Source organism: Caretta caretta, chromosome 8 (genome assembly GCF_965140235.1).
Source record: "Caretta caretta isolate rCarCar2 chromosome 8, rCarCar1.hap1, whole genome shotgun sequence".
Lineage (NCBI taxonomy): Eukaryota > Metazoa > Chordata > Testudines > Cheloniidae > Caretta > Caretta caretta.
In genome coordinates, this window is record NC_134213.1 from 65379444 (window position 1) to 65398502 (window position 19059).

General features: G+C 38.0%; 1 protein-coding gene across 1 annotated transcript; it reads right to left on the reverse strand.

Annotated features, from left to right (window-relative positions):
- Positions 1-991: 991 nt before the first annotated feature.
- On the reverse strand, positions 992-18421 carry ATP6V1G3 (ATPase H+ transporting V1 subunit G3). The gene is made up of 3 exons (XM_048862132.1): positions 18280-18421; positions 9682-9782; positions 992-1607 (listed from the first exon to the last, which is right to left on the reverse strand). The coding sequence occupies exons 1-3, from the start codon at positions 18359-18361 to the stop codon at positions 1434-1436; spliced, it is 357 nt and encodes a 118-aa protein (XP_048718089.1). The 5' UTR covers positions 18362-18421; the 3' UTR covers positions 992-1433.
- Between the last annotated feature and the right edge of the window lie 638 nt (positions 18422-19059).

Genomic DNA, 19059 nt, shown 5'->3' on the forward strand with positions numbered 1-19059 from the left:
TTATATAGAATTAGGATACAACCTTGAGGACTCATGTTAACTGACACAGTTTACTATGGCAGTGCAGTCTCTCTGCACAGAGACAAGCTGTGTTTAACGCCATGTCATCTGGGTAAACCTAACTGGAACAAGGATTTGCGTATGACCCACTGGCATGAAGTGGAACACAACTTGTTTCAGTCTACATAGACTAAAAAAAGTCATGGTAATTGTTTTGCTAGTTATTGCAACTCCTTAAGGTTATGATCTAACTTGACATAATTTTCTAATGAAAACAAGCCTTCAGCTGAGCTCATGACATAGGGCCTGATCAAAATCCCATTGAAGTTAATGGGAGTTTTTCCAATGACTTCTAAGGGGCTGGATCAGGATGGGGCAGATTCTGCTATTCTCACCTTGAGTAGTATTCTACTCCACAAAAATCAATGGAGCTATTTGAGGACTCACATACTACTCAAAGTGAGTAAAGATGGGAGAATCTGGCCCAATGTAAAAGCAACAGCATCTGGCCCTAAGTAATTTGATTTCAGTGAAACTCCTCATGGATTTAGGTACTATTCAATGTAAGGATTGCAGAAAACAGCCCTACCTAATTTTTTTTGCTTCATGACAGATATTCTGTTATGTATCTTGAGCTAAAGCTATTTCATTATTAGTATAAATCATTTATATCGATTTTCAGACCTAAAGCAAAGCCTGTAGGGTATATGGTGCAATTTAACAGTAGGACAATTCTTTGAGAGTGGCATGGGCAGGTAAATATGTAAAATCAGCCAGAACTATATTGTGCATTTACATTTTACAAATTACGAAGAGCCACCACTGTGGAAATATGAACTATGTTATTGCATGTAGCGTTGTTCTAGTCGTGTTGGTCGCCCAACTTGTCTGAATTGTGATTTAAGGGTCATTACTCTAGACAGGTCATTGCAAATGCATACAGGAAACTGAAACAGCCTACTACTATAATATCCATAACCAACACAGTCCATTTGCTCAAAACAAGAAAGAAGTTCTTTAATTTTAAGTAAAATGAAACATTATTACATATCTGATCATTTTAAATGTACTAAGGATTGGGACAAACAATTTCATGCAATACCCCAAGTAGTACAGAACACTTTATATAAGAAAAGAAATAAAGACACCCACTAAAAAGCTGTCAGTGTCAAATAATCACTTGTTCTGCTGTTGTCAACTTTCTACTATTTAAATGACAGGGTAATAGCTATCAATAGGAAAAACAAATCCATTCCACCAAATTCTTGGGAAACCTCGTAGAATTTTGTCACATAAAAATTTTTGTGTATAGCTGTGTGCTTTGGGCTTAGTGTTTCTCTTTCACGTACAGACAATCCCATAAAGGAGATGATGATTTGGGTTACTAGGAAAACTGTGTGCCTTCTGTTGATACATGCACACATCAATGGGATTTAAACTGTGTCTCTGTAGTTTGGGTGGATTTCAGGCTTGATGTCATATACAATGTTCAAAAGTTGTTTCATTATGTTTTCCATATACTTGTGGAAGCTACTGGTGATGTCTCGGATTTTTTCTGTTGTTTGCTCTTCTATTTTAGTGGAGAGGTTACCTTGGGATCCCATTATCTACAAAGGCAAAACAAGAGAAACCCTATGAGCAAAATAAAGGCTTACATCACAGCCGTGTTTACTGTAGCCAGGGCAGCCTCTAAGAATGTCTTTCTATCCCTGAACATAAACATTATGCAAACCTTTCACAGTGCTCTGTAAAAGTAAGGTTTAAAGTACATTAAACCATAAACATAATAAACAGGATTAATGGGAACGCTTTGGATACTTGTTAGCGTTTTAAATGTCCCCATGTAGTGCAGGTTTCCAATGTCACTGTTGCGTACAATGTTTATGAAGAGTTTTTTCTCTTTAACATTTTTGAATATTTTCATTTTATTGATTAATCCACTACATTCTATCACTGATAGGTTTGTTTGAGCTCATAAAATTAATGCAAACCATGGCTTTTGAAGTGTGGAAGATGGGAATGCTTCCTAATAAATAAATAAATAAAAATGAAGCCTTTGTGTTTCCAAAGCACTGAAACATCTTCCATGGTTACTGATGTATAACCCTCAATAGGCCTCATTTGAGGCCTTTTAATATTACATTTTCTTATCTGGCCAAATACCAGACAGCTTCTGGCACAATAAATATCAGGACATTCGCTTTGGATGTAATTGTATCTTCCCTTCTTTCTAGACTAGCGGAACATTTTAGCAAGGTTATGTTGTAAACAGATGCACACATTCCAAATCTGTGCCTTATCCCTCCACTGCCCCAACTTCCTGTGAGTGTGCTTCCCTTATAGAAAAGTCCTAAAGAGTTTAATCGAACATAATCTTCCTTGCTGTAGGATGGCTCACAAAACCTGGGAAAAGAAATGAATAGAGATTGATAGCCTCTTAGATCGCTATAGAATCCAGTTGTAGTCATCAATATTCAATTCTATAGGGCTTTTCCATAAGAGTTGCAGTTTTTCTCTGGTCTGTTGCTGCAGATAATTCTAAAAATAGTGCAATATACAGTAGCTACCCATAGCGAAAGAGAACATCCTGTGAGTGTGATAAAGGAGCAATACATAGTATGAATTTTAGGTTTTGTGGTTCCAAGGCACACCCTTACTACTGTTTCAGTCTTGTGGTTCTCTTGAGCAGAGGCTACTTGTTGAGGCAAATTGTGTTGTGGTCCAATGGTCACAAGATACAAGGGAGCATATAGGTGAGCAGCAATTCTCCAAAAAGGGCCATATTTTTGGAGTTTAATGTTGGCACACCCTCATCATGTATCATTGGAAAATTTATTTTGTGTGTGTTTAGATGAGGTCTGATGTAGAGCTATCAAGGGGTACTGTAAGCCTTAAGGCAAAGTGAAACAATGGTACCCAAAATGATTGTCGTTTTTTTGCACAGTTCCACAAATACTGTTTACATTAATTTCAACACCTCAATGTGGTGTTTATTGGTCCAAGCTACCAAATGACAATGTATTAAAAAATATATATTAGTTTTGCATGGCCAAGTTTGTTTTTCTTTTCAGAAATGATGACGCTGTTTAGCATGTGATAAAAAGGGCAAATATCAACATATTGCAACATACTTACATGAAATGTTTTTGCATTGCATATTCTGAATTGTCAGGGTCTCACACGTGATTATAGTTTCCTATATTTTCAATTGAAATTTGCTGACCAGATCAAACTCTTGCTGAAGGTTGGGCACCAGTAGTAGCAGATTATGTGCCAATGGTTTATACTGCATAGTGGGTAGATTTAAATGCATGTGAATTCCTAATGTAATGTGCCTCCATTTATAAGCTTTTGTACATACAATGTAGCAAATAGTTTGCCTGGTAGGAGGTTTTAATTTGTAATTGCCTATGCATGTAGTACAAGCCACTGAAATAGTCTAGAATCTAGCTTTTAAATTTAATTTTGCACAGATCAGTATTCCTGTTAGAGATGACAATACACAGCTTCATGCTGGGCTTCAATCAAGTGCTCACTAAATGGAAATGGCAATTTTGATAGTACCATAGGTCTAAACTGTATCTAATTTAGCACAAATTTGTATACGTCTACAAAATGAAAAATGGTGGTGGTGGTTGTGATAATGCTCACAATATACCGTGGGAATTTTACCTTCACAGGGAAATATATGAAGTTGTGGAGGATACAAGTCCCGTAAAGCTTACGTTAAAGAGAAAAAGATTCCCCACAAGCATTGAAAAATGAGTTGTTTGTCAAAAAAATCAAAAGAACGCAAAACTGTCAGAAGCCACCAGAGCTGCACAGAATTCTGTGGTGCTGGCAGCCGAAGCCAGGAGAGATGAATTGTATTGGTGGCGACTGGATGAGTTATCTAGTTTAGGTGATGTGCCACCAATATTCTATCACCGGGGCTGCTTTTGGAAAAACACAAGCAAGTCAAATTTGGCACATGTCAGGAATGTATTGAACCCAGGAAAGAAAACAGACTCTGAATCTGAGCAGACAGCATCATGTTCACATGCTTTCATAGTCACCAGAGCAAGCACATCCTCCAGTGTTTGATCCTGGTGCATTGTTTACTTGAGAGAAACACACAATAAAAATAAGAAATGTTGTAAATTAGAAACATTTTAGAGAGCAACCAATGTAAGGGAGACAGCACTTGAAAGAGGAGATGATGACATGTTGCACAGACTATGTGTGGAAGACTTGATTGCTAAGGATGCACTGTATCACTCAACATGCCTTTCTTCCTATTTATGTAAAATAAATCTTAAAGCAAAACCATCTAGTTACACTTATGACACTGCATTTTATCAGCTGATTGAAGAGATAGACAATGATCTTTATGTGAAACAAGAAGGCTCTTCTCCTGTCCAAGCTGCTAAAAAGCTATAAAGCTCTACTTCTCTCAGATGTAGAAGCTGCAAGCTATTCCAGTCCCAAATTACAGGCAAGATCAGAAACAACAATGAGGTTTTGCAAATTCATTCCATGCACAGCATGGACAAGGCAAGTCTACCATCATTCTCTTCAGTGCAATGACATTAGCTGATGGTATCTAAGCTGCTAGTCATCTGAAGCAGGAACTTAAATCATCCAAATGTTTTATAGATGTTCTTCTGATGAGTGAGCCTGATGACCAGCTTTCAAATGAACAAGTGGTTTTGCATAATGCTACTTCAGTCCTTCAGTCTGAAATAGCCAAAATGAAAGCCTCCGCATATTATCCAATGCCAGGTGATTGCAGTTTACAGAGCTTAGCTGCTTTTGTACCCTAATTAGTGCAGGAGTTTGTCCTTTGGTTGCTAGATAAAGAGGCATATAACTCAGACAGCAATGAGTGTCATACCTCAGAAGACAGTCAGAGGAGTTGCTTCTCAGTCGTGCAGTGCATAGTATTTAACAGGTCCAAAATTATCACACCATTACACATAAGCTTTGCTATGCAGCTACACCTGAGTTTGGGTCAAGCAGATTTAATTGACATACAACATCATCAGGGATTCTGCATCAATTATGATGAGCTAAGGTGATTCATGACTAATGCGGCAACAGCCGAAGTAGAAAGACTCCAGTGAGGTGTGCTCATTCCAAACGGAATTGAACCACTTCATGCTGGTAGAAATCTCATTCATGATGGAGATGATAGTATAGACATCAACACAGAGACCACTGATGGAAAGAATACCTTCCATTCCGTGGCTAGAGTGCTATTTCAAGAACAAACTGCAGATAGTCCAGCATCATGAGAAATTCACTGAACCATGGGAAAGAAAAGTCACTTAGTCTCCCCGAGTAATTAGAGTCTCTGATGCAGTATGCAGCATTTGAAAAACTAGAACACGTCCAGAACTGACTTGCCATGCAAAAGTACTTGAGAAAATAAACTTTGGTATCTTACCAATGAACTCTGTCCAAGATTTCTCCTGGTGTCTTTAAGACTATTACCTCGTGATGTCCTGCCAATACCAAATGATATTGATAGCTTGCAACAAAGAAAAGCACCTACACAGTAGTTGCATATGCACCTATTGTGGATACAAGACAGCTGCCAAGGCCAGAGTCTGTCCTACAGTGCTGAAATGTCAGCCGCTGTAGGACAGCAGCATGTCCTTGACACCAAGAATCAGCAGCTGTATGCTGTTGCTCGGCAAGTGAAATGGACTGTCTCAAATGAACTTGGTACCAATATGAACAGCAAAATGATTAGGGGTCTGGAACACATGAGTTATGAGGAGAGGCTGAGGGAACTGGGATTGTTTAGTCTGCGGAAGAGAAGAATGAGGGGGGATTTGATAGCTGCTTTCAACTACCTGAGAGAGAGTTCCAGAGAGGATGGTTCTAGACTATTCTCAGTGGTGGAAGAGGACAGGACAAGGAGTAATGGTCTCAAGTTGCAGTGGGGGAGGTTTAGGTTGGATATTAGGAAAAACTTTTTCACTAGGAGGGTGGTGAAACACTGGAATGCGTTGCCTAGGGAGGTGGTGGAATCTCCTTCCTTAGAAGTTTTTAAGGTCAGGCTTGACAAAGCCCTGGCTGGGATGATTTAATTGGGGATGGGTCCTGCTTTTGAGCAGGGGGTTGGACTAGATGACCTCCTGAGGTCCCTTCCAACCCTAATATTCTATGATTCTATGATTTGTACCTTGTGCTGTTTTATAGCATGTATTGGGAAATTCTGGGGAGATGCAGGATTGCTAGAGCTTCTTGTTGATTCTGATGTGTATGCAGCTTGTACTGCAAATCAAATGCTGCAGGTAAGCAATTCAGCTGTGTTCTACGTGGCTTGTGATTTTTTTGCATTTGAGGCCCTGAGTGCTCTTAACAAATTTATTATTACATTTTGTTTTACCCTTTAGATTGCTATTGTGATGATATGAGGTCACAAAAAAATCCGATTTCATGTCTTGAAATAGTACAGAGAGTCATTAAACTACCAGAAACTAATGCAAATATTTCAAAGTAGTCATTTTAACGTGTTGATAGTGTCATTGTTTGTTCTCATTTCTGTGGTAACAGCACCATTTGACAGGTCCACAATATACTTCATCTTAAAGTAGACATAATAAGCTTTCAAAAGATGCATGTTATGTGTGTGTAGAGAGGATACATGAAGGCGACCAAATCAGTGGTCTCTTGCTGCTCACCTAATATCACCAAATTCATTTTCCTTGTGACTTTAGCCCAATTTTTGCCTTCAAAGATGACAAAGTGAATGAATAAAGATTATCCTCTAGAAGGATTTCCATTGAAATGATATTCATTTTCTAAGTAGCATCGAGTAAACAATTGGTCTATAATATAGAATTAAAACTTTTGCTAGTTTGAGAGAAATAAAAGGAAACAAACAAAATTTTAAATGCTGGGAAGGGATTATCATTATCTGTAATAATTATTTTTCTGAGGATAATAATTAGCATTATATGTATCTTAACTTTGGGCCAAACCCTGAGGGCCTTTACTTGGGAAAGATCTGACTCCTTCCACATAGCGAGCCATCTCCATAGAGAGAACTTTATGCAGATTCAGGGTAGCTAGATGTTGTCTCCAAATCAACCCTATGGAAAATGCTCAAGAGTGTTACTACGCACTTGGGTGGAGCCTCCTCCACACCAGGGACCCTTCCCCCTTAATTCACACCATAGGAAAAACATACAGTGTTGTAAGTTAATTAACGATTGAATTTCTGCCTGGATTTTTTCATGTTCTTGTTTTCTACTACTGATTTCAAACCCTTCATATTATTGAACTTCATTTGATGTTGTATTTAAGTTATGATCTGTTTTGACTTTGAGGATTTTACCGCAGTGTCAGACCAATGACTTCCATAGTGTTGCTCCTAATCTTACATCTGGTATGAATGAGATCAGCATCAGGCCTTGTATCTCCATAGGTAGGTGCCATACCTTAAGGATGTTGTGTAACCCGTTCATTGTAGTTTAAATTAACCAGGTAAATTATGCACTTATTTACACTCCATTTCTTAGGCTTAATTCATTCATGTTTATCGAGCTCTTGGAGATCCTCATGTGGAAGGGCCATAGTGTTATTTCACTATGAGAGAGACTCTCAACATTCAGAAATGGATTTTGTACACCCCAAAGTTAGAATCCTGGGGAGAGAGTTGATTTAGTCTGTTATAAAGATAGAGCTGTTTGGCAAATTTTGTATCCAGATCTGTGCTCAAATTTTGCACGCTGCTAAAGTGGATATTAGCAATTATCACTCTTATTCAACACCAATTGTTGTTTATTGTTATTGTGTATTATGGTCTGATACGTTGTGGCTGGGGTGTGAGTCCGCACAGAATTTAGTCCAACATGTCTCTAATGAGCCACAGTCAAGATGCTAAGTACAATGGGGAACTTTAAATGTGGCTGTAATAACTGTGGAATTATAAATGTTTTCATAGGAACACATGAGCCAGCACATGAACTAGTTAGGGACCACTGCTCTGGCACTGCCCTCCGTACTGCCCTCCAGGCTTGGGTTAATAATGTTGTCATTCTTCTGGGACAGACAAATGTCCGACATAAAGGGGTCAGGGAAAGTGAAGGAGGGTTGTAATGATCGTTTACAACATGCTGGCATTGGAAGAGCTGTATGTGCTCTTGTAGTCTTGTGTAAACTGCTTCAATCCACAATCTACAATATTAGCTCAGTGTGGTAATTGTGGGTGTAATGAGAAGATTGTGCTCAAAATAATGCACAGAGAAATTTCTTTCTCCTTTGCTCAAAGTAAGGCACAGAGAAATTTCTGTCTCCTTTGCTGTTTCAGACATCAGACGACAATTTCTCTCTTTCTGGCTTGAATGTAAAGGTGAACACATCTGAAAGATATTTTACCTTTTTTTCAGTTGTCAGTAAAAATCTGAAATAGCATGTGCAGGACAAGTCTGCCTGCTTTACTGTGAGATTATCTCTTGGAGCTGACACTCTGGCTGAAGTGACAAGCTGATAAATTTGACTTCCTCTTCTCCTCCCCACCCCATTCAGCTGTTGTAGCTTTACACGGAATCAGACAAAAAGGAAGTCCAGTAAAGCAAAGAGAATAGTTTGTGATACCCCTTCATGAAAACAGCAAAGAAAATTGAAAAATGATGGAATATCTAAAATTTACTAAATTTCAGAAATTCAGGTGAAAAAATGCCAGCCAGATTACTGTTTTACTCTGAAAAATGTAATGGAAAAAGAAATCAGTTTTGAACAGATGTTGCTGTGTGCATAGTTGGAAGCTAAGATTAAATGATCAGAACTAGATAAATAATAGATTTTGCATTTCACGGACAGTTTAAAAAAATTGTTTGGCTTGGACCAAAAATGAATATTTTTCCACTTGTTGGTGAATCAAAAAGTTGAAAGAAAGATCATTTTGGATTTTTATGTATATAAACAAATTAAGGAAATTTTGCAATGAAAAGTCATTTCAAACCAAAAATTTTCCAAAACAAAAAGTTCACATTTGATCAGAATTCTGTTTTTTGTTTTGGTTTTTTTGCAACCAAATTTTGATGACATAAACACAAACTTGTAAAACGTTGTGGTGTTGTTGAATCTGCATTTTTCACTGAAAAAACGTTTTGCCTGTAAAATTTTGTCCGACACTATAAATGAATAAACGCAATAGCTTTTCATAGGGCCTGACCCAAAGCCTTCTGAAGTCAGTGGAAAGATAACTGTTGACATCGATAAGCTTTGAGTCACTGCAGCTGAACTATTTGTATATTAGTTAGCAACCAGAATTCTACCTTACTCCAGCTTCTGCTCTGATGTTAACAGAAAATCTGCCTGGCATTAAAAAAGAGAAACTGAAGGTACTTTTCAAAAAATATGTGCATTATATATATTTCCCAAGAGACGGGCCTGAATGATCCCCAGCATCTGAACAGTCCTGAATTTTAGTAAGGTTTGGATCCAAAGCCCCAGATCCAAAAGTCCCTGAAGTTTGTGAAAAGAGCCGAACTTTGAAGTCCAGCACCATTGCTAATATTTTCAGTGAATAAGTAAATTCATTATGAATTGTTGGACAGCTGATAGTGTACCGTATATAAAGGATCTACAGTAAGGACTTAATACAATGCTTATTGAATCATGTCCTCCCCTTCTCTATTGACTTCCATGGACATTGTGAAATATGTATGTAAGCTTCTTACTTACATTAGATTGTTTGTGCCTGAATTCCCTCTCCCTCTGTAACCTGTAGTGGTCTATCTCTGCTATGGCTTCTTCTTTGGCTTGCTTCAGTCTCTTTCCCTTTCCTGGACAGAGAGAGGAAACATAGGGTTACTTTGAAATTAGCATTGTGCCTGAAGAGATGGTTGTCTCCACACAGTACTTATTCTACACAGCATAGTATTCCATGTGCTGAATCCCCAGTAAAGTACTTGAGAGTTTTGATTGCTTGCAGTTTACGAGTAAGATTTTCAGGAGTGCCTAAATGATTTAGGGAACACAGGTTCCACTGAAAGCCAATAGAACTTGTGGTCCTAAGTCACGAAAGCGCCCAACCTATGGTATCAGGCCCTTCTTGTCTACAAGTACACAACAATCATAAAAAATGGGTAGGGTTGTCAACAATAGAGCATATGGCATTTTCAACTGATTTTCTTTATCACAACATAAATGACCATTTCTTATCACTGCTTCATGTTCAAATAAAATGCTTATCTTTGCTTAATTGGCAACAGTAGCAATCAGAGAACAGGTTTGAGTTGTCACTGATTGGAAGAGACATTATTCTATAAGATTTGCTGTATTGATTCGCTGCCAGGAACCCTTCAGTCCACACCAACTGGATTCTATTTAATGCTGGCAAATTTCCAAGGCACTTTGAAGATACAGCTCAGCCACTAACAAGCTAAGTTGCAACATTTACATTTTATTGCCCGCCCCCCTTTCATCCTAACACTTGTAAAATGCACAGGTGGGTGATTAAGACACAGAGGACATCAAAGCAGCTTTTGTTTTCTAATGTGTGGAAACATGAAAGTGATGGCAAAATCAATATTAATTTATTTATTTATTACAGAAAAATCTTTGTTATCCGGCATGTTAGGAATGGGGGTGGGATGGGGAAGGGGCAGGAGTGTGCGGTTAGCTAAGAGTTATACTTACCAATGGAATACCAATTTTCAAAGAATTAGAATACAATAAAATGAATCAAGAATAAAATAGTATACAAGGACTCATCATTCCAGTACTGCACTTCAGAGTGGTTGGTTTCTTGAAGCACTTACGTTTATACAGGTAAAGTTTTCTATACAGTAGGTTATCTTATGAAACTATATATCACTATGGGAAGCGCATGGCATACACCCAGATCACTAAAAATACACTTAACATTAAAACTATACTGAATATAATTTAATCTTTGATGATTCAGAAGACACTTCAGGATGTTGCAGTGCCTCAGGGTCATCATTATCAACATCAATTATCATTTGTAGATGTAGAAGGTGTAGGAGATTGGGCTGAATCTGTAATGACCCTATGACACACCCTGGAAGCTGCTGTTTTGAATAAATCCCTGACGTCAGCTTGCTTACTTGTCTTCTGCCTCTTTTGCATGAAAGTAGAGTGAAGAATGTACAATTGCATAACCTCCTGGGCAGTATACTAGTCCCAGTTACTAGATGGGAGATATCAGAAATGCCAGTTAATAGCGCTTTCTGGTTGATAAAGTGTCGGATAACCCAGCTTTTACTGTATTATGCTAAGTGACCCTTAGGCTGTAATAAAGACTAAGGCCCTGATTCTGAAATGACTTATGTACATGCTTAACTTTACACACTGTGAACAGTCACACTGATGTCAATGAGTACTAACAGTGTGTAAAATCAGTGCAGTGTTGGATATGATCTATGTAACTCCTGGATCTGACAGGATGCTCTGTGTAGGAGGAGAGAGAAAGAATTAATAGAAACATGTTGCTTATGGAATTGGAACATGAAACAAGTGACGAATTTGTGATAACTGTTGGAATTTGATATCTATATGTGTATTTGTTTCATAGGATTTTGTCAAAATCCCCCTAATCCCTACAGGATCCTACAAATTCTCCACAAACTGCTGTCTGGGAAACCAGCACTTTTCAGCTGAGGGAACCATAGTTGCTGGAACTAGGGGTGCTGGTGGTGCTGCCGTACCCCCTGGCTTGAAGTGGTTTCTATTTATACAAGGTTTACAGTTTGGTTCAATGGTTCTCAGTACCCCTACTATAAAAATTGTTCCAGCACTCCTGGAGGGAGCTATAAATGCTAGATTTAAAACTGATCCACAAGGGGGAAAAAGAAACGGGTTTGTCACATTTGTGTTTTTTTGTTTTTATATTAGGTCTTGTCATGCCTGGAAGACTCTATGATGACATATAAATGAATGAAATGATGATATCACACGCAGAGCATGATGACATTTTTCAGATGAAACTTTTTTTTTTTTTGGCCAAAAATTGTAGATTCTGGTCAACCAAAACATTTTGTGAATTTGCATAAAATTTGCTGGATTGTTTTGGTAAAAAAGAAATCCTAAAAATTTAAACATTTCATGCTGATGTTTTCAAAACAAAAGTTTAGATTTTTATTTGAAATTTTACTTCAGCTTTATTTAAAATAGGTAAAAGCCACTCAAATTAAGTATTTTGTTTCAGGCTGAGCAAAAATGATATTTTTTTACTTTTTCAGTTTGCCAGAAATATTTGTTTTGGGTTGACTTGAACCAATTTATTTTCAATTTTTGTTTCAGTCAGTGATCCCAAAAATCATTTGTTCACACACACCCAAGAACCATGAGAGTGAACGTTGGGCATTTAAGAAAGCAAGTCTTAGTCTATTTAAAAGAGCTTCTTTTTTGGTTAACACCTATTCACAACTTTACACTTATTAATGCTTTGGAGAAAAAGGCTCATCACATGCACCCCCCTTTATTTAAAGTGTGAGAGTTAAAAAAAAATCCTTTTCTGAAACCCCCAGATAAGTTCTTCAGCAAAAGCGGAGAGCTAAGAGTTGATGTTCCTTATATTTCTAAGATAAAACCAGCCAATCCTACAACCCCTCCCACACTATCCTTAAATATGCCAGGCCTTTATACATTATTAAGCATTTTGATCAGCTTTAATCTGCTCTTACAGTGAAACTTGCCAAGAGATGTCACATTTTGAATCTATCCTACTAAAATTCCCCTGCATGTAGTCCTCAAATGCCATTTCTCAGAGTCTGCTAGACACTGAAGGCCTGATTCTGATGTCAGTTGCACCAGTGTAAATCAGGAGTAACTCTACTGATATCAGTGTTGTAAAACTGAAAAGGAGTACTTGTGGCACCTTAGAGACTAACCAATTTATTTGAGCATAAGCTTTCGTGAGCTACAGCTCACTTCATCGGATGCATACTGTAGCTCACGAAAGCTTATGCTCAAATAAATTGGTTAGTCTCTAAGGTGCCACAAGTCCTCCTTTTCTTTTTGCAAATACAGACTAACACGGCTGTTACTCTGAAACCTGTTGTAAAACTGGTGTAAGTAAGAACACTTTCAGGCCCTAACTATCCACTTTTGGTACATGATTTAGTTCAGACAGCAGCATCAGATTGAGGCAATTGTTCATTTCTTCTGTAGTACATCATGCTACTGTGGATTGGTTTCAGTTGTTTTGTACATATGAAGCCATATCAGATGTAACATACAGTAATATAACTCTCCTAGGCATAGCTCAAAAATGAATCTGAAGTTTGCCAGAAAAAGTGCTTTTAATGGGTCTGTAACTCAAGAAAATTCTAAGTAAAAATGACTGATTCAGGGGTAAATTATCTGCTCAGTGAGCAGGCCAGTCCCAAGTCACTACCAGCATTTCAGTGAATAGATTTAGAAGCAGTAAATTCCTAAAAGCCTCATATTGATTTATGGGCTACTTGACTCACTGAATGTGCTTATTGTGGGATTCAAGGAGGGATCAGGAATGATTATATAAAGCCTTTATACAGAAGGAGTAATACACAGTGTAGAACCTGGTGGATTTACGGAACATCAGCCCATCTTGTGGAATGTTTTTATGTTTACTTAATTAGATTTGTCAGAGTCCACATGTCACTGGAGATCACTAAGAGTTTGTAGAGAAGGGCAGAGGATGGACATTTTTTTACCCATTTAAGATTAAAGTATATTCTTTTTCTTCTATTTCTTGAATCAGACTTTGCTACATCAGGTTCTGTTACTGCTCCAAATATCCAGAAGCAGTAAGCATAGATTGAATGACTCATGTAAATACTTGAGATTGGCCTAAGCAACAGAATTTGGAGCTGGGGTTGGGTCTTTATTTTGAAATACAACCCCTCTAAATTTGAAGGTCTTCAGATCTGGGTTTCCAGTTGAAGCTTTATAGTGCTACCCCTTAATAATTAAATGAGGGTGTCAGATTCTCAGCACATGTAAACCCATGGAGCTCCAATTGACTTTGATGGGAGCTGTGCTGATGTACATCATCCACAATCTGGGTTTGGTTCTCGAGAACTAACTAAGCTACCCTTAAGTCTGGGGGAGTTTCAAATTTGGGATTCCAGCTGGGGCCCATCTCTAGTACATTTGTTACCCATTTAATCACGAACAATCCCTCCTGACCCCATATTAAATAAACTAAGACACATTACAAAATTGGATTTCTCTGGTTTTGGTAATTAATCTGATGAAGAAAAAAAAACAGAAATTTTTTTACTGTGTTCTAGTAAGTAAGATATACCATATCTGCTGCCACACACTGGTTGTCACTTAACAGTGGCAGCCATTTAGTTTCTCCATGATACCATTGGTCATGGCACACCAGTGACTTTGTTTTGGAAGAGCTACGGGTGAATTGCTGCTAGTGGACATTGCTGCCTACGTATGTAATAGGGCATAGACTGCTGCACCTGATTACATTAAGTATTAATATATCTAAACCTGCTGTTTTACTAGAGGCACGCCAAAATTAATGAATCAGTTTGTCTAACACTAACCTCTTGTCTGCTACCCTATCTGCACAAGTCTTGCTTTTCAAAGTTAGGCCTGTTGTTCAGGGATACAGATGACTTTATGGGTCAGATTCTCTGCCTGTGTAAATCAGTATTGCTCTGCTCAAGTCAGGGGATCTGGTACTACATGTTTGGTGATGGCACAAAACTGAAATTCAGCCAAGGCTATTGAGAAGCGTCTGCTAGAAATATCTGAAGGCAGGAAGGCCATTCTGATGACAAAGAGAGATTGCTATATTCATTTTGGGAGGGGCAAAAATAATCAATAAATAAATTTGAGATGGTGTGTGTGTGTGTAAATGTATAATTATGCTGACTTCGAGTTTTGACCAAAAACCCTGGCCACCAACTTCAGCAACAATAATCAGATCTTCCACCAAGAGAATTTCATTGAAAAGGCACATTTATTGGGGAAGGGGAGCACAGGCAGCAGAACAGCACTGGCTCTGCCTGCTCCCCATCCCCTCTCCCCACCTGTATGGGAAAGGACATAGCAGTTCTGCTGAAGGTGCTTCGCCTTCTGTGATGCTCCGAACCCCTGCAAGGTGGTGCTAGGAGAGTGGGGGGAGGGCTCTCTTACCCCTCTACACTGCCATCATGCTGGCCAGGCTGCAGTTTCACCTTTTGTGATTCGGTAGCCCTTTATTAGTTGTCATCTCCTCTATTCAGCTGGAAAGTATTGTTAAATAGCGCCAGGAATAAAAATGACAGGTTTCAGAGTAACAGCCGTGTTAGTCTGTATTCGCAAAAAGAAAAGGAGTGCTTGTGGCACCTTAGAGACTAACCAATTTATTTGAGCATAAGCTTTCGTGAGCTACAGCTCACTTCATCGGATGAGAGCTTATGCTCAAATAAATTGGTTAGACTCTAAGGTGCCAGGAATAAAAATGTACTCTTGGAGCAGTAGTTTTTTAATAGTAATATACTAGACTTGATTAGTAAAGTATTGGTGAGATTTTTAGGACTGCTGCAGGTTTGTGAAGTCATGCATAAAAACTAAATCATGGTAAATCGGTCATTTCTGCAAATGCCACATTTTACTTTAGTCAAAAAAAAATGTATGTATCACTTTCCATTAAACTAAAGCTGCCTTGCTCAAATATGCTTTGGAATTTCAAATACATAATTGAGGATTCTCTGGTAAGTGTCTACATATGGATGACATGATGGTAATTTGCCAAGCACTAAAATGGCATTCTTAAAAAAAATTAGAACATTTTAGTTTCAAGACCACATTAAATTGTCTAAAGAACAGGAGTACTTGTGGCACCTTAGAGACTAACCAATTTATTTGAGCATAAGCTTTCGTGAGCTACAGCTCACTTCATTGGATGAAGCTGTAGCTCACAAAAGCTTATGCTCAAATAAATTGGTTAGTCTCTAAGGTGCCACAAGTACTCCTTTTCTTTTTGCGAATACAGACAATACAGGTATTTGGAATACTCATTTTGAGGAGGATATGCCGCACTTTATACAAATTTAATATATGTTAGTGGATCGGTATATGCAGTTTTTATATTACATTATATACCAGATATTAACCAAGAAAAGGCCAGATACATCATTTGTTTTAAAAACTATTTCTATTAGTGTTTCTTTTCTCTCTTGTTTTGTCCAAAAGGAGCCTTGCTGGACTGACATCCCTGCTCTGACAATGCATGTTTATTTTTGAGAGCTGGGTAATTATTAATGAAAATAGGGGAGGCAAGGTGGCAGAATTTTAAAGGGAGATTTGGGTTCAAAGGTTGTTTCTGCAATGTATGAAATGAGTTGGTAGTCTCATTCTAGGCTCCAGAGGACATTTGCTTATCCCCTTTGCAAAATCCACTGGAGAAGTTGCACAACAGCTGTTTTTCAATGTAGGTCATATTTACAGTTAACATAAAAAGGGTTGCATTAGAACAGGTAGGACAAGTTCACTGTTTTGCTTAGCAACTGAGATTTGCTGATTGCCAACCTGTGAGCAGGATCTTCTGATGTTAACTGGTACAAATTGGCTCAAAGTTGGTGTTTTCTGAATTGAAACAGAATATGCTTGACTTGCTTTACAAATTACTATGTGCACAGGTTACCTGTTAAGTGATAATTATAACAGATACATTAGTATTTTTAAATGACTGTTTCAGAAATATTTTTTTTTGTTTACATTCTATTTTATTTATTTCCAATCATGAGTCAAATTCTGCTGTCATTTACATAGGTCTAAATCCAGAGTGATTCTTTTGAAGTTGTTGAAATTATTCTGGATTTAAACTAGTATATCTGGTCTGTGTTAAATTACTGCTGTGAAACACGGACATTCAGACAGTGAATAAAAAAACTATAATGCTTTAAATTATGGTTCATAGAAGAATTCTGAAAATACCATCGATAGACCACTGTTATACCAGCAAAAGCCCTAGTGTAGACGCAGCTATATTGGCATAAAAATCCAATTGCTGGTGTACCTTATTTTGTTTGAGGACCTGCTCTAAACTGTGTTGCCAAAAGCATATTTTTGCTGGTAAAAACTGTCTATACTAGGAAGTTTTTGTGGTATTGCTACACTCATAGAGCAACCTTTTCTACTGTAGACTATACCTACACTACTATAGCTATTCCTGTAAGGCAAGGAGAATACAATATGCCTGTTTTAAGCACCAGTCCCACTATAATTATCACAGTAAAAAAAGCATCCCCCTAACCAGAATGACCATACCGGTACACAAACTTTCTGTAAACTAGATCTTAGAAATCCCAAATGGGAATCTTGCTAAGGCCTGACCTTACTTGCACTTAAGTCATTTAGAGTTTTGTCATTTACACTAATAGGCACAGATTGCAATATTTAGCATACAGACAAAAATCTGTCCCAGTTCTTTAGATTGTGAGTGAATCTGGTACTTCAAATTTGTCCTTTTTAGAGAAAGGTCTTACCTTTTGCCCTGTTTCTGATACTAAATAATAAAATAGTTCATGACAGGAACAGGTTCTAGTTGTTTCCTCATCACCAATAATTCTTAAAGAGGAGACAAACATAATTTGCTTAAAAATAATATAGATGAAGCAGGTACTTGATCAATAAATATGTTTTGTAACTTTGACAAAACAATAGCTGGGTTTCTGTATTTCCGGACTCTAACTCTCATCCCCGTGCCTCAGCACTGCCAGAAGCACTTAGCATTCTGATGTCAGTTTCTGGCTCCAAGGGGTTTGGAAGGTGTTTTAAGCTAAAAAGGCTCTGCGAGTATCCCATGTGGTGTGGCAGTGGTTGAGGTGATGACAGTAGGAATGTATGTTCATGCACAGCAGAGTAAGTGCACCTGGCATCTCAGGTCCTGATTAAGTATGGGCACAGTTTAAGTACATGTATATAATTATGCTTATCAATTATCCAGATTTCTGATTTGGAAATATTCCTTTTGGCTGACTAATTTTTTTTTTAAAGTTCCTCCAAATCAAAAGTAAGCAGCCACAAGCTTTAAGTTATCATAACTAAGGGCCTAACTTTGTATCCCTAACTCTTGCAAAACTCACTTTGACTTCATTTAGGGCTAGATAGTGGCGTTGTCAGGTACAGTACCCTGTCTGCTTCCCATTTGCTCTGGGGGATAGTAATTTGCATCTGAGCTAAACCAGCAGCAAATGGCAATACCTTCCAGGGCAGCTCAGTTGCACTGGCCAGGAAAAAGAACCCAACATTTAAAAATAAATACAGTGGTTTTTATCTAATGAGTATTCAGTGGGAAAATACAATAAACGCAGGCCAGATACTTACTCTTTTTGGCTTCTTCTAGTTTGTCTTTTGCACGTTTTTCTGCCTGTAAAAGTTGCTGGATTCCCTGAGACTGGCTGGTCATGCTGATTTTTGGGTCTGGTGTGCCTTTGTAATAACTGGGAGTGAAGGGGGAATTATATACCATCGTCTATCTCTTCATTGTGTGTTTTGTTGTGGCAACATTCAGTACAAGACCCATCCAATTTGCACCAGTCCAGCCTACTTTGGGCGGATTACTGTTGTGAAAGAACAACAAAGGGTACAATCTGGAAAACGACGCTGACTGGTTTTAGAGATTCTCTCCTTCTCTAGGTCACACAGTACCTACAATGACTTGATTAAAGCACTTTGAAAATAAGGGAATGACACTCCAAACTTACAGTTTTAGGATGCTTATTTTAAAATAAACCCTCTGCTGAAGGAGAATTTAGTTGTTAAAACTCTTGTTGGTGGGATCAGGAACAAAAAAAGATTTTGATTTACTGAAGTTTTCTTTTAATAGCAGTTTCCATGGGTACTATGTCAGAATAATAGGGCCAACAAAGACCTGGGCCAGTAAATAGAACTGTGCTCGTGCCTCTCTTTGTGTTTGCGTTCCCTGGAAATTTGAGTTTTACTGTCAGAAAATGAATTTCAAAGTTCCAGGCACAAGAATTGCAGACATTAAAGTTTAAGCAAGCATGTGTAACCCACTGTTCAGTGTATGCCTTGCTGCATCCCCGGTTGTGTCTGATCCATAGAAACTGAGTCTGCTACAGTTACCACTGCGGCGATTCAGCC